This window comes from Lithobates pipiens, unplaced genomic scaffold (assembly GCF_037356315.1).
Source record: "Lithobates pipiens isolate NorthernLeopardFrog02 unplaced genomic scaffold, aLitPip1_a1.2 Scaffold_8, whole genome shotgun sequence".
NCBI lineage: Eukaryota > Metazoa > Chordata > Amphibia > Anura > Ranidae > Lithobates > Lithobates pipiens.
Genome location: NW_027507903.1, coordinates 240,595,000 through 240,609,717, shown reverse-complemented (window position 1 = coordinate 240,609,717; position 14,718 = coordinate 240,595,000). Strand labels below are relative to the sequence as shown.

Below are 14,718 nucleotides of genomic sequence, written 5' to 3'. Positions count from 1 at the left end.
TACTATCTTCCTATGAAGGCTGTGTTTCCAACCACTACTGTCCACCAAACGCTACAATGCTCGCCTGTAATACTCCTGGTCACTGTAAATTCCTGGTCACCACCAGCAGTTTATACCCTCCCTTAATCCTCCCTTCTATTCATAGTCTGCTGTTATACCCTGACCAATCCTCCCTTGCACATACTGGCCACTCTCTTTTGCACTTCTCTCCTTTACATACTGACCATCATTTATACCCCCAACACCCTTCTCCTGCAATCACTACCTGCCATAATACCCTCTTGCACTCCCTCTCTTGCTTTTACTGCCTGGCCTTTTACAATCTGCACTCCTCTCTTGGACATACTCGCTGCCATTATACCCTCTGCACTTTTCTTCTGCACACACTGCCTACAGTCACACTCTTCTAAACAAACTGGTGTGTGCACAATCTAAGGGTCCTTTTCACACAGGGTTGATTCTGCCTGCGATACACTTTCTCAGCAGGGAATCTGCTGAGCAGGCAAATCACACATTCATGTCTGCTCCACTTATGCAGAGAGGACATGGACACAGCCTGCTCCACTCTATGGGCGGCCGGATGTAAATGGCCTGCCTGTTCGTTTATACCCAATTGACATCCGATACAATCTGCTGTCTGTTTTGATAGGATGTAGGCGGGTGTGAATGAACACATGTCCATTTACACCCACCAATCCATAGCGGAGAATGGAAGTTTTGATCGGTTCCACCTGTCCATTTTTCATGTTCGTGTGAAAGGGGCCTAAAGGTGAGCCATGACAGCTCTACCTCGATATGGCCAAAATAGAAGTAGGGTGCATGATGGAAGGCATATATTTCTATGTTCCTTTTTGTTGCAATTCTGAGTTGAATGTGGCTGTATGTATGTGCCTGTACTGGGGCTTCTGAAAGAGGCTGCACACCCAACTGCATGGATTTACACTCACCGGTCACTTTATTAGGTACACCTGTAAAGTTGCTTGGTAATTCAAATTGCTAATCAGCCAATTAAATGCAGCAACTCAATGCATCTAGGCATCTAGATGTGTTAAGGACGACTTGCTGGAGTTCAAACCGAGCATCAGAATGGGGAAGAAAGGGTATTTAAGTGACAGAATATGTCAAGGTTGAGTATTTAAAAAAACTGCTGATATACTGGGATTTTCACGCATAACTGCCTCTAGGGTTTACAAAGAATGGTCCGAAATAGAGAAAATAAACAGCAGTTGTGTGGAAAAAAATGCCTGGTTGATGTTAGAGGAGAATGGGCAGACTGATTTGAAATGATAGGCAACAGTAACTTAAATAACCGCTCATTACAACCAAGGTATGCAGAATGCCATCTCTGAACACACATCACATGGAACCTTGAAGCAGATGGGCTACAACAGCAGAAGACCACACCGGGTGCCGCTCCTGTCATCTATAAACAGTAAACTAGGGCTACAATCTGCACAGGCTCCCCAAAATTGGACAAGAGAAGATTGGAAAAACGTTGCCTGGTCTGATGAGTCTCGAATTTTCAGCTGCGACATTCAAATGGTAGGGTCAGAATTTGGAGTAATCAACATGAAAGCATGGATCCATCCTGCCTTCTATCAACAGTTCAGGCTGGTGGTGTAATGGTGTGGAGGATATTTTCTTGGTACACTTTGGGCCCCTTAGTACCAATTGATCATCGTTTAAACACCACATTCTATCTGAGTATTATTGCTGACCATGTAGAATTAAGGTAGTTCTGAAAGCAAAAGGGGGTCCAACCCCGATACTATCAGTGTGTAGCTAATAAAGTGTCCGACTCTGAGTTGAAAATGGAAAAAGAGAAGCTTAAATTAGCTACTAGCTTCAAGAAGGCCCTCTCGCTTACAATATGTGTCGTCTTAGGTTATTCCGTGACGATCCTGTTTTTCTATAAACGACCAAGTCTAATTAATTTCCTCACAAATTATATTGATGCAATTTTATCTTAACTGCCCTTATTTGTTTTCATGATGCAGTCAGTTGTTTGTCATGTGAAATTTATAGGAAACACTTGGCGGAGACACAAAGTCCTGAAATTCAGAATTATGTTTCCCAGAAAAATTATGCACTGAAAACGCACACAACTGCAAGGAATCTGAAAATGTTTATTACAGCTCGTTTTATATATTGGTCGTTTTTATGGTTACTTTTCCCACAACATAGCCCCATTTTTTAATTTTAAAGGTGTTCTTCGGCCATAATAGGCTGGAGTGGAAGCTTGGACAACACTGCCCAGCTCCGAGCAAAGCTTAGCAGTGTAAACTAAAATTTCTATAATGATAGTAATGAGATGGGGGGCTGAGGGTTGCTTTGGATTGCTGTGATGTTAATGATGTTACAAAAATGAAGGTCAACAATGACAGCCTCCTTACAGGCATACTGCCCTTTAAAACAATAAATTCCATTATTTACTACAGACAATTATGTCTCTGTGTTTGAAACTCCATATGATCTGTGATTATCGGGAGGTGTAACGTAAATCTGTCTCAAAGTGTATGTAAAGGCTACTATTTTAAAGTTGTGGATAGAGTAGGAAAGGGTTATTTCTGTCTGTGTCCCTGCTGGAGATATTCACCTTTCTATTTTTTGTGGTGACCATTGTTACTGTAAACTGCAGTTTTAAAGGATAGATTCATATTTAAAAAAATAAATGCACTTTTTTTTTTTTGCAGGTAAAAAAAAGGTGCATTTGTTGCTTTTTGCTAAGGAGCCTGCAGAGCATTACACCTGTGATCAGAAGATCACAGGCGCAGTGTCCAGCTCCTGCAGACTCTCAGCATAGCTGTCTGCCCGTACCTCGGACAAACAATTACCTGACGGCAGGAAGATCGTTGGTCTATGAGAGCACTCGCCAGCACAACTCATTGAAAACTACAAGCTCTCAGTTGTAATGGAGAAAACTGTGGATTCATGAATAACACAGCCATGTGAGAGGAGCTGTGATGTGGTGTGTTTGTGTTTTTTTTTGTTTTGTTTTTTAAATAGTGACAGCAGGAGTGGGAAGAAGATCGCCGTCCTGCTGTCACGGAAATCATAAGAAATCTATTCAGCTGGATACAAGCAGAAATTAATAACTCAGTAGGGGTTTAACCCTACTCTTAATTAAAACAAAACAAAAAATAGGCTTTACATATACTAGAGCTATATGTGCACTGTGAATATAAAACCATATCGAAGCCTATTCACAACTAAAAGGTAAAAAAAGATCTGACTAACTGCTCCAGCTAAATAACATATGCCACATTTTCATATTTGCCCCACATTAAATAATTCGTGTATGTCTGCTACAGTTTTCTTATTTTATGTTTGAGTTGTGTTTAATATCCAATTTTACAAATATGAGAGGATCGACAGTTGTCCAGTTACAAAAAGCGTTATTTATAAAACAATATTTCTGTATCTTGCAGGGCTGTTGGTTGGTTTTCTCCTCACTATCGCAAACTTCAGCTTTTTCTCAGCTCTTCTTACATTTTTTTTTACTTCCTCTAAACTTACTAAATGGAGAGGAGAAATGAAGAAGCGATATGATCCCGAATACAAGGAAGGTAAAGGCTAAATACTGATTGCACTAAATACAGTATCTCACAAAAGTGAGTACAACCTCACATTTTTGCAAATATTTTATTATATATTTGTGACAACACTGAAGAAATTACACCTTGCTACAATATAAAGTAGTGAGTGTACAGCTTGTATAACAGTTTAAATTTGCTGTCCCCTCAAAATAACTCAACACACAGCCATTAATGTCTAAACCTCTGGCAACAAAAGTAAGTACACCCCTAAGTGAAAATGTCCAAAAGTGTCAATATTTTGTGTGGCCGCCATTATTTTCCAGCACTGCCTTAATCCTCTTGGGCATGGAGTTCACCAGAGGTTCACAGGTTACCACTGGATTCCTCTTCCACTCCTCCATGATGCAGTGTGCAGTGTATGGTCTGAGCACTGACAGGCATACCCCCACCATTCAACCTCTGCAGCAATGCTGGCAGCACTCATATGTCTATTTCCCAAAGACAACCTCTGGATATGACGCTGAACACGTGCACTCAGCTTCTTTGGTCGACCATGGCGAGGCCTGTTCTGAGTGTAACGTGTCCTTTTAAACCGCTGTATGGTCTTGACCACCATGCTGCAGCTCAGTTTCAGGGTCTTGGCCATCTTCTTATAGCCTAGGCCATCTTTATGTAGAGCAACAATTCTATTTTTCAGATCCCCAGAGTTCTTTACCATGAAGTGCCATGTTGAACTTCCAGTGACCAGTATGAGGGAATGAGCGATAACACCAAATTTACCACATCTGCTCCCCTTTCACACTGTAGACATTGTAGCATAAACGCTTTACATAACCCAGGGGAGAGAAAATGGCTAATTGTACCCAATTTGGATATTTTCACTTAGGGGTGTACTCACTTTTGTTGCCAGCGGTTTAGACATTAATGGCTGTGTGTTGAGTTACATAGTAAGGTTGAATAAAGACACCAGTCCAACCTGAGTGAGTGTGTACAATTGTCCCTATCCCTGTACATTGCACACTCACATCAGTCCCCACCCTCAAGGAGCCCACAGTTATTATTTCGGAGTTATTTTGAGGGGACAGCAAATTTACACTGTTATACGAGCTGTACACTCACTACATTGTAGCAAAGTATAATTTCTTTAGTGTTGTCACATGAAAAGATGTATAATAAAATATTTACAAAAATTTGAGGGGTGTACTCACTTTTGTGAGATACTGTACATATAATCCCAATTCCAAAAGAATTGGAACTCTGTGTAAAATCTACATAAAAACAGAATGCAGTGATTTGCAAATCTTATAAACCCAAATTGTATTCACAATAGGAAATTGAAGACATACATTGCCTTGAAAAAGTATTCATACCTCTTGACATTTTCCACATTTTGTCATGTTAAAAACAAAAACATAAATTGTTTTTTTTACTGGGATTTTATGTGATAGACCAACACAAAGTGGAACATAATTGTAAAGTGGAAGAAAAATCTTTTCACTATTTTTTTACAAATGAATATGTGAAAAGTGTGGCATGCATTTGTATTCAGCCCCCCTGAGTCAATACTTTGTAGAACCACCTTTCACTGCAACTACAACTGCAATTTTTGGGGGGTTATGTCTCTACCAACTTTGCACATCTAGAGAGTGAAATTTTTGCCCATTCTTCTTTACAAAATAGTACACGCTGCTGTCGGATTGGATGGAGAGCATCAGAAATTTTCAAGTCTTGCCACAGATTCTCAATTGGCTTTAAGTCTGGACTCTGACTGGGCAATTTTAACACATGAATATGCTTTGGTCTAAACCATTCCATTGTAGCACTGGCTGTGTGTTTAGGGTCGTTGTCCCGCTGGAAGGTGAACCTCCGCCCCAGTCTCAAGTCTTTTACAGACTGTAATAGGTTTTCTTCCCTGTATTTGGCTCCAACCAGCTTCCCCGTCCCTGCTGAAGTATAGCATCCCCACAACATGATGCTGCCGCCACCATGTTTCATGGGGGGATGGTGTGTTCAGCGTGATGTGCAGTGAATAGTTAGCAAAGTCTGTTTATGGTGGACGTAGTTTTCTTAAGGGAGCCTTCAACATCTCCATGCAGAATCATTGTATCATTCACGAGGAGCATCTCTTTTTCCTGTCTGTCCCCATAACGGAAACCGGTAATACCCGGGTGATCTTTGATTTGTATTGCCAGAGGTTCAACGGCCAGTGTAAAGAGCAAGGGTGACATTGGACACCCTTGTCTTGCTCTCCTTCCCAGGTCAAAAGTATGTGACATACAACCTGATGCCCGAATAGCTGCCTGTGGGTGACAATATAGTAAGCGGACCCAGGAAATATGTTTCCCCCAAAACCAAACTTTTGGCGAACCCCCCCCCCCATACAGCCACTCAATGCTGTCAAAGTCCTTCATGGCATCTGGTGAAAGCTGAGCCGTCTGTCCTACATTAACAGCCGGGGATTGCATATTTAGAAAAAGTCTCCTTAGGTTAACCGCAATGGGTTTATTGGGCATAAATCCAGCTTGATCTGAGTGCAAAGTAGATGTAATAACCCCATTTAATCTAAGTGCCAAAAGCTTGGCTAAGAGTTTAATGTCACTCTGTAACAATGATCTGGGTCTATATGAACCTGGATCCTCTGGATCATTACCAGGTTTTAAAATGAACACGATGTTGGCTTTGGACATAGAAGGGAGGTAGTACCTGTTGCTCCTTAGCTTCAAAAAAACCCGCCAGGGGCCTTACATACAGTTGGGGAACTCAGTGACTGCCGTTTGCCGCTCCTCTAAAATAAGTGGAGCATCTAAGGCTCTCCTTTGGTCACCTGTGAGTTGTTGGAAGTTGATGCCATTCAAATACTCTGCTAAGTCTTCTGGGGTGTACTTAGGAAGATACCGGTTTGCATAGAAACTCGCTAATTCCTGCAGAATTTGATCCAGGGAGTGCACTAGTTTGCAGGAGAATGTTGCTGAGAATTATCAATCCTAGCCAGAAGGCGACCCATGTTCTCGCCCTCCTCAAAGAATGCCAGCTTGGAAAAGAACCTCTTTTTCTCTGCCGCGGAGGAGAGCAGTCACTCGTACGCAGGCTGAGCAGACTGCCATGTCTCCCTGGACGAGTCAGTAGGATCCTGCACATACTGTATCTCCAATGCATGTTCCTGTTTCTCCAACGCCTCCCTCAGCCCAGATGAATTTCGCTTAACCTTAGTAATTTCTGTAATAATATGTCCCCTCAAATATGCCTTGAATGTTTCCCACTGGGCTAAAGTTGAGTCAGCAGAATCCTGATTAGTAGAACTCACGCATGGCAGACAGAGCGGACACTTTTGTAACATTTTTGGGACCATTGACTTTTCTACAGCAATCAGTGCTATAAATATGCACTGATTACTGTATAAATGTCACTGGCAGGGAAGGGGTTAACACTAGGGGTGATCAAGGAGTTAATTGTGTTCCCTCGTGTGTGTTCTAACTGTAGGGGGATGGAACTGACTAGAGGAGATGACAGATGGTTGTTCCTAGCTAGTAGAAACACACAATCTTGTCTCCTCTCAGAACAGGGATTTGTGTGTTTTACATAAACACACGTCCCTGTTCTGGCTCTCGTGCGCCCGCGATTGCGACCACCCGTCATGCGCTTCGGTTCCCTCACAGTGCAACAGACACTCACCTGCTATCCCTGCTTAAAGGGCCTACGCACAGCTATGACAGCTCGCGGGAACGTGCCAACCTGCTGCAATATAATGATGGCGGCTGGTCGGCAAACAGTTCAGCTTCTCCCACAACTTTATCCCTGACCTCTCTGGTTTGTTCCTTGGCCTTCATGTTGCTGTTTGTTCACTAAGGTTTTCTAACAAACCCCTGAGGGCTGCACAGAAGAGCTGTATTTATACTGAGATTAAATTACACACAGTATTTGTATAAGTATTTGTAGCTGCTGACTTTTAATATCGGGACACTTACCTGTCCTGGAACCCAGCGATGTCGGCATCCTAACCGATGTTTCCATCGGCTCTTGGGTGCTGCTGCCGCTGCAGCCATTTCCTGTAAGGGAAACACAGTGAAGCCTTGCAGCTTCACACCCAGTTCCCCACTGCACATGCACGAGGCGCTGTGCTTTGTGAATGCCCAGCAGCGGGGGGAAGGAGGAGGTGGTAGAACTTTTGGGGGACCTTGCAGCAGCTAGGTCTCCTGTAAGTGGGGATGAGTACCTGTCAAAAACAAGTACCCCTTTCCCCCTCCCCCCGCAAAGTGCTAAATGTGGCACCAGAGGGTGGGAGGAAGCAGATAAGCGGAGGGTCCACTTTTGGGTGGAACTCTGCTTTAAGATGGGTTCACACTTGTGCGATGCGGGAACCCTGCGATTCCACTACGGGATCCTGCATTACACCCGACTCGCATGACAGTTCACAGTGACATATGCGAACCGCTGGGGAGTGTCATACAATGTTAACGACGCCCCCATTTCAGCTCTCATTTCGCACTGCGAAGTGGCAGTTTGGACATGAATCGGATTGCATGGGTGCGAATGCGATCCGATTCTGGTGCGGACCAAAAAAAGGGTCCTGTATGAATTTGGGCCGGATGCGATGCGAATTCAGCGATACTATCTGTATGGCTGAAATCGCATCGCACAGAGATCGCATGTGATTTGCAGTGCGATGCGAATCACATCCGATCATGGACATCGCAGCAGTGTTAACCTAGCCTTAAGTGAAAGTGAAGACATCGATTTTGTTTCAAATACCTGTTTTAACTGTCACATTGGATGTGCTCTCAGCAAAAATTTCAACCCATCCAATAACTTATGTCATAACTGATTTACATGTGCAGTATTATGGCAGTTGAAGAAAGAACAGACGCCAAGATGGCAGCTTTCTTGGCTGAAAACGATAGGAGAGTTTACTTCCATTTCAAGTTAATTGTTTTTGAATTTTTTGTTAATTTTCTGTTTTAGGAGGGCAACGAAATTGGATGCAGGTATTCTGTAATGGTGGTGTCCCAGCAGAGTTAGCTCTGCTTTACATGGTGGAAAATGGTCCTGGTGAGATTCCAATTGACTTTTCCAAGGAGTACACAGCTTCATGGATGTGTCTGTCACTTCTGGGATCTCTTGCCTGCTCAGCTGGAGACACATGGGCTTCCGAGATCGCTCCGGTTCTTAGCAAAAGTCCTCCTAGATTGATAACCTCATGGGAAAAGGTTCCAGTGGGTAAGAAGAAATGTTTCATGCAATATACTATTGGAGTCTGAAATCAAAATATATGACATATTTGTTATAATTTTAATTAGTAATTCTTCGTTTGCTAATGTTTGTCATTCATTCAGATTAGTTGCAGTTTTAAAACCCAACTCTAGCTATAATATCCAATCTCCAGAACTGTCGCCACAGTAATTCCTTTCCACCAGTTCCTCAATCGATTATGGTTGGAATGGCAACCGGCTTCATTCAATCCAGAAGACTGAGGACATTCTGTAAGAACTGGGTATGTTGGCCCTTCCCCTGAGGGCCAGCCCCTTGGCACTCTGAACTCGCAATGTAATGACGCAGAGAGTTGCACTGATGTCATGACACTGTCTGCATCCTTAAAGCTGTAGTAAAGCCTGCTTGGTGATTATTCTTTTTTACCTACAGGTAAGCCTATAAATATAGCTTACCTGTAAGTAAAAAATGTATATCTCCTAAACGTGCTCCAAAGAGGGATCTGAGAAGAGGAGGATCTGGGCTGTCCTGTGCAAAACCACAGCACAAAGCAGGTAAGTATAATGTTTGTTATTTTTAAAATCTTTTTTTTTTCGTGTGTGTGTGTGTGTGTGTGTGTGTGTGTGTGTGTGCACACACACACACACACACACACATATAATTTTTTTTTTTTGCACTCTTCAGCTTTAGTAAATCAACCCCCGTGTATCATGTGACCTGCCTGAAGGCATGTACAAAAGGAAAAAAAAACTGCAAAATACATGTAGGTGAGAAGCATGATTGGCTGTGAGCCTGAAGTTTGGGCTTGGTAAGTGCAATCCAAAAGTAGGCAAGTGCTTTAGACCTTTCTCTGTAACTACTCTCCTCCCTCTCATGTTTTTTAATTAGTTAAGCCTTGTACACACAGGCATCAGCCTATTCAATACAAATCAGGCAATATTCAGCCTGTGTGCACTGGAGTCGGGCCGGCTTCTGTCAAAAAGGCTTGACCGAAAAAGGTCTACCAATCCGCTCCACTTAGGCAATGGCTGAGAGTGCTGACTGTAGTCTTCGGGGGGGGGGGCATAATATAATGAGCTTATGTAAAATACTACTTGTAGATTGAGAAGATACCTGTAAACTACTGTCCCGCTCTTGCAAGCAATGCTCGTACGTGTTGCACTGCATGCCGATAGGAGGACCTGGTGTGTTCACAGGATAGGGATTAGACCAGCATATGGTAGAGATCAGCAAGAAATTGGGTTTATTGACTGCACGGAAATGAGTTGTGTTGAACGAGTTGTGTTTAAATCAATCCTGTTATTTGTGTTTCTGTTTAGGTACAAATGGAGGTGTTACGTTCATAGGTCTCACAGCAAGTTTTTTAGGAGGCTTCTTTGTTGGCTTAGCTTACTTTGTTACTCAGCTTTTGATTGTCAGTGATTTAGAAATTTCAGCCCCTCAGTGGCCTATAATTGTGTACGGAGCTATGGCTGGTTTGCTTGGATCCGTGCTAGACTCTTACCTCGGAGCAATAATGCAGTACTCGGGTGAGTTTTTCTATATCTTTTTATATTTTTTTTTCTGAAACCCTGCTATGCATTATTTGGTGTTTCTACTTTTTCAATAACTGATTTTTGTAACATAAGAATGTTGGAGCACAGCTAATTGTTGTCATTACAGGGTACGATGAAAGCACAGGGAAGATTGTTAATCATCCAACCAGTGAGGCAAAATTTATTTCTGGGAAGCCCATACTGGACAATAATACGGTGAACCTGTTTTCTTCAATCCTCATAGCGCTGCTACTGCCTGGAGTTGCTTGGAGTTTTTGGCCAAGGACATGACCGATTTATTAAGTGCTATCGAAGCACTGAATGGACTTTGGAAAATGGACAGAGACTTGCTAGGCGTCTCATTGTTTTGTACTTTTGTGGCTATTTGCCAGAATTATTTTTTTTTCCTCCTTTTTAACTTAATTACTTTTAGAACATAGCAAAGGACAATAGGACATTGATTTTGTTCACTAATTATAATAAGTACAGCCCACAGTTTTCACATGCATTCCATTGTGTTATAGCACTCTGTTTTATGCACTATTGCAGATAACAATATTAAACATTTCATATTTGGTGTTGCACTGGAACCATAATGGAACACTATTTCAGACTTTGGGAATTGATAAAAAAAATCTGAATACTGTAACAAGAACCAAATTTATCAGATTAATTTTAATGTTATTCTTTAGTGGTAGTGTGTGTGTGATTTGCATTATTTCTTTTGTTAAACCTTTAAAATAATTTTAAGGTACTGGAGGAAGAGCCTTTATGTTCTTACATTAAATAAAGTTGTAAATCTGTCATTTCCTGAACAACTATTTATCTAGAAGGGATTCGTTTATATAAGCTTCATCAACCACTTGAGTACTAGTTTAGCAGTGATCAGTGCTAAAAAATATGCACTGTCACTGTACTAATGACACTGGCAGGAAAAAAGTTAACAGCAAGGGCGAGCCAAGGGTTAAATGTGTTCCTAGCAGGTGCTTACTCACTGTGTGGTAGGTGCTTCTACTAAGGGAAGGCATAGAGCTATGTTCCTTCTTAGCAGAAACACAGGATCAATGACTTTCCTACTGTCAGAATAGCGGTATAAACAATCGGCGGGTGCCAGCGGGCATTAAGTACCTGCTGCTGGGCGCCCGCTGTGTGCGATCACAGCAGGAGCAGGTTGCCAGCAGAGCATGTGCGCCCCAGACCCGGAAGTGTCAAATCACGTACTAGGTATGTGATCTTGCACAGAGCAGCCATCCTGCCACAGTAAATGTGGTGGTGGGTAGTTGTGAAGCAGTTAGTAAACACTTTTTTGCCATTTTTGTTTTTTTGGTTTTTTTACTATATATATAGCAAAAAGGCCAAAAATCACCCTTAAGTCCCATACACACAGGCCGAATGCTGGGAGACATCAGCCAGTTCAATAGAAACCAGCCAACATTCGGCGTGTGTGCGTGCGTGTGTGTGTGGCAGAAGCTAACAGTTTTTTTTTTTTTTGTTTGTTTTTTTTTCATTCGACCCGCTGGGTTAAACGGAAAAAAACTCAGTGTGTACCAGGCTTTACTTTATGTCATAAAACATATACAAAATGCCAGGCCATTAGAATCACCTCCAAAATTGCCCCTTTTTGCAAAGTAAACATTCTGTTATTGAGGTGGATAAAACATGGAGCTTGGTAATGGCGCAGAAGATGGAGTGCATCACTAATGTACAGATCATACACAGGGAGGAGGTGAAGGGGTTGGCGTACAGGTCACATAACAGTGATAGGACAGTGATGAGGGATTTAATGTGCAGGAAAAAGAGAGGAAGGTTTACTACAAAAAGAAGATGGAGATGAGAGGAAACAGGAGGGAAAAGTGAAAGGCTTAAAAAATTATCCCAATCAAATTATAACCCACCAACTTGAATCTGCTGCTTCCCATTGTTTATTAAATCTGATCTCTATATTCACACCTCCTCCTTCCTCTGTTTATTAATGTTCGGTGATCATACATACATTATATAATTTGCTTGTTTGATGATGGAATCCCTCCCACTACATGTTTCCTAGCTGTCAGAATACAACGATCACTGCTAGCACCTATAGCCACCGGCAGTGATCGCAAGAAAAAACAAAACCAAAAACTGTCTGGTTGTACTGAATTCGATCGATAGATCATCTTTAGTACAACCAGCCTGCTCATAGATATATCGAAACTCAGCCAGTTTCTGCTGAACCGGCTGAGTTTGGATTTGTCTGTGCCTGGCCTTGGGCTTTTATTGATTGCATATGTTTAAATCTGAATTTCAGACAAGAAATCTTAAAGCATATTTCTATTAGACCAGCTTTGACCAATGTTAGTATGCATATTTCCATACCTATGGGATCCCTGTGGAAGCAGAGTCAAAACATGAATTCCTCAGATTGGGACTTTAAACCGGGCCACAAACAGTTTGATGGTAAAATTCTAAATTTATTACACATGATCATTTATAGCAACATGAACATGGGGCTATACGTAACAAACACAAATATTGGGAACAGAAATGGAAACCAGCTGCAAGGAAAAGCCCAGAGCTTTGGCAGACAGACAGAACGTCCAACGCGTTTTGAAAAACAAAATGCAGATCTTCAGGGACAGGGGGCTTGTGGGTTCCAGATCTGTAGCTTATACCCCAAATATTGATGCTCCAACCATAAAGACAAAGAACATAGCTTTCTTTTCATTTTTGAGTTATGTCCGTCAGAACAGCGCACCAGCAACTGAGAATGTGAATAACATCAGCCAGGGGTCCGTATATTGTGGGATGGTCTTGTTGTATAACTCTATATAGACCATAGATATAGAGGAGAGATAGAATAGTACTTTCCCCTTAATGCAGGTCCGGTTGATAGAGAGTGTGTGCCAAAGTTATTAAAACATCCAGAACATCAAGGGTTAGAGATGGTTGTATTCATCAACCAGATAACTGGATGTGCCTTATGGATCTTGGAGTCAAAAATGATGTGGCCGGTGGTGTCTGGCAAGGTAGAGCAGATGTTCTGAATGGTTTAATAACTTTTGATACACTCTCTATCAACCAGATCTGCATTAAGGGGAAAGTACTATTCTACCTCTCCTCTATAGCTATAGTCTATATAGAGTTATACCACTAAGTTATACAATAAGACCATCCCACAATACACGGACTCCTGGCTGATGTCATTCATGTTCTCTGTTGCTTGTGCGCTGTTCTGATGGGCATTTCATTTTGAGTTATGTTCTTTGTCTTTATAGCAGTGATTGCTGTATAAATGACAATGGTCCCAAAAATGTCCGATGTGTCCGCCATAATGTCGCAGTCACAATAAAAATCGCTGATAGCCGCCATTACTAGTAAAAAAATATATATATTAATTTGTAAACGCTATAACTTTTGCGCAAACCAATCAATAATCGCTTATTGCGATTTTTTTATTTTTTTTTTTACCAAAAATATGTAGAAGAATACGTATCGGCCTAAACTGAGGGAAAAATTTTTTTTATATATTTTTGGGGGATATTTATTATAACAAAAAGTAAAAAATAATGTTTTTTTTTTTTTTTTTTTCAAAATTTTTTTGCTCTATAAACAAAAAAAAGAGCGAAAATTTTGAAAAAACACTATTTTTTACTTTTTGCTATAACAAATATCTCCCAAAAATATATAAAACCATTTTTTTTCCTCAGTTTAGGCCGATATAATGTGTTCATCTACATATTATTGTTAATAAAAATCGCAATAGCGTCTACAAATTAGGGCATAGTTTTATGTAATTTATACTATAAATGTTTTATTTTTTACTAGTAATGGGGGCAATCTTTTATCAAGACTGCGTCATTAAGGTGGGCACAGACAATTTTGACACATTTTTGGGACCATTGGCATTTTTACAGCGATCAGTGCTATGAAAATGCATTGATTACTGTAAAAATGTCACTGGCAGTGAAGGGGTTAACCACTAAGGGGTAATCAAGGGCATAATGTGTTCCCTAGTGTGTGTTCTAACTGAAGGGGGAAGGGACTGTGCAGGGGAGATGACAGATTGCTGTTCATACTCTGTATGAACGACCTGTCTGTTCTTCCTTCAGAGAACCGGAAACTGTGTTTACATACACAGATCCCGGTTCTTGGTGTGCTTCGATCGATCGTGGGAGATCGCGTTCGCCGGGCACACGCATCGGTTCAGGGGGCGTTGAGGTCAGGGCTCTATAGGGGCCACACCATCAATTCCAGGACTCCTTGTTCTTCTTTACTCTGAAGATAGTTATTAATGACATTGGCTGTATGTTTGGGGTAATTATCCTGCTGCAGAATAAATGTGGGGCCAATCACACGTCTCTCTGATGGTATGTTCTGATAGATAAGTATCTGCCAGTATTTCGCAGCATTGAGGATACCATTGATCCTAACCAACTCTCCAACTCCATTTGCAGAAATGCAGC

The 14,718-nt window shown here is 41.5% G+C and overlaps 1 protein-coding gene across 3 annotated transcripts in view; it reads left to right on the top strand.

The window, feature by feature from the left end:
• The window catches only part of TMEM19 (transmembrane protein 19), a 36,704-nt gene extending 25,622 nt beyond the window's left edge, over positions 1 to 11,082 (top strand). For all 3 annotated transcript variants that reach the window (XM_077468520.1, XM_077468521.1, XM_077468522.1), the window contains exons 5-8: positions 3,429 to 3,566; positions 8,496 to 8,750; positions 10,061 to 10,270; positions 10,404 to 11,082. In XM_077468520.1, the coding sequence (XP_077324646.1) occupies positions 3,429 to 3,566; positions 8,496 to 8,750; positions 10,061 to 10,270; positions 10,404 to 10,567 (767 nt within the window). In that variant the 3' untranslated portion in view covers positions 10,568 to 11,082. The remainder of the gene's footprint in view (positions 1 to 3,428; positions 3,567 to 8,495; positions 8,751 to 10,060; positions 10,271 to 10,403) is intronic.
• Positions 11,083 to 14,718: the final 3,636 nt, after the last annotated feature.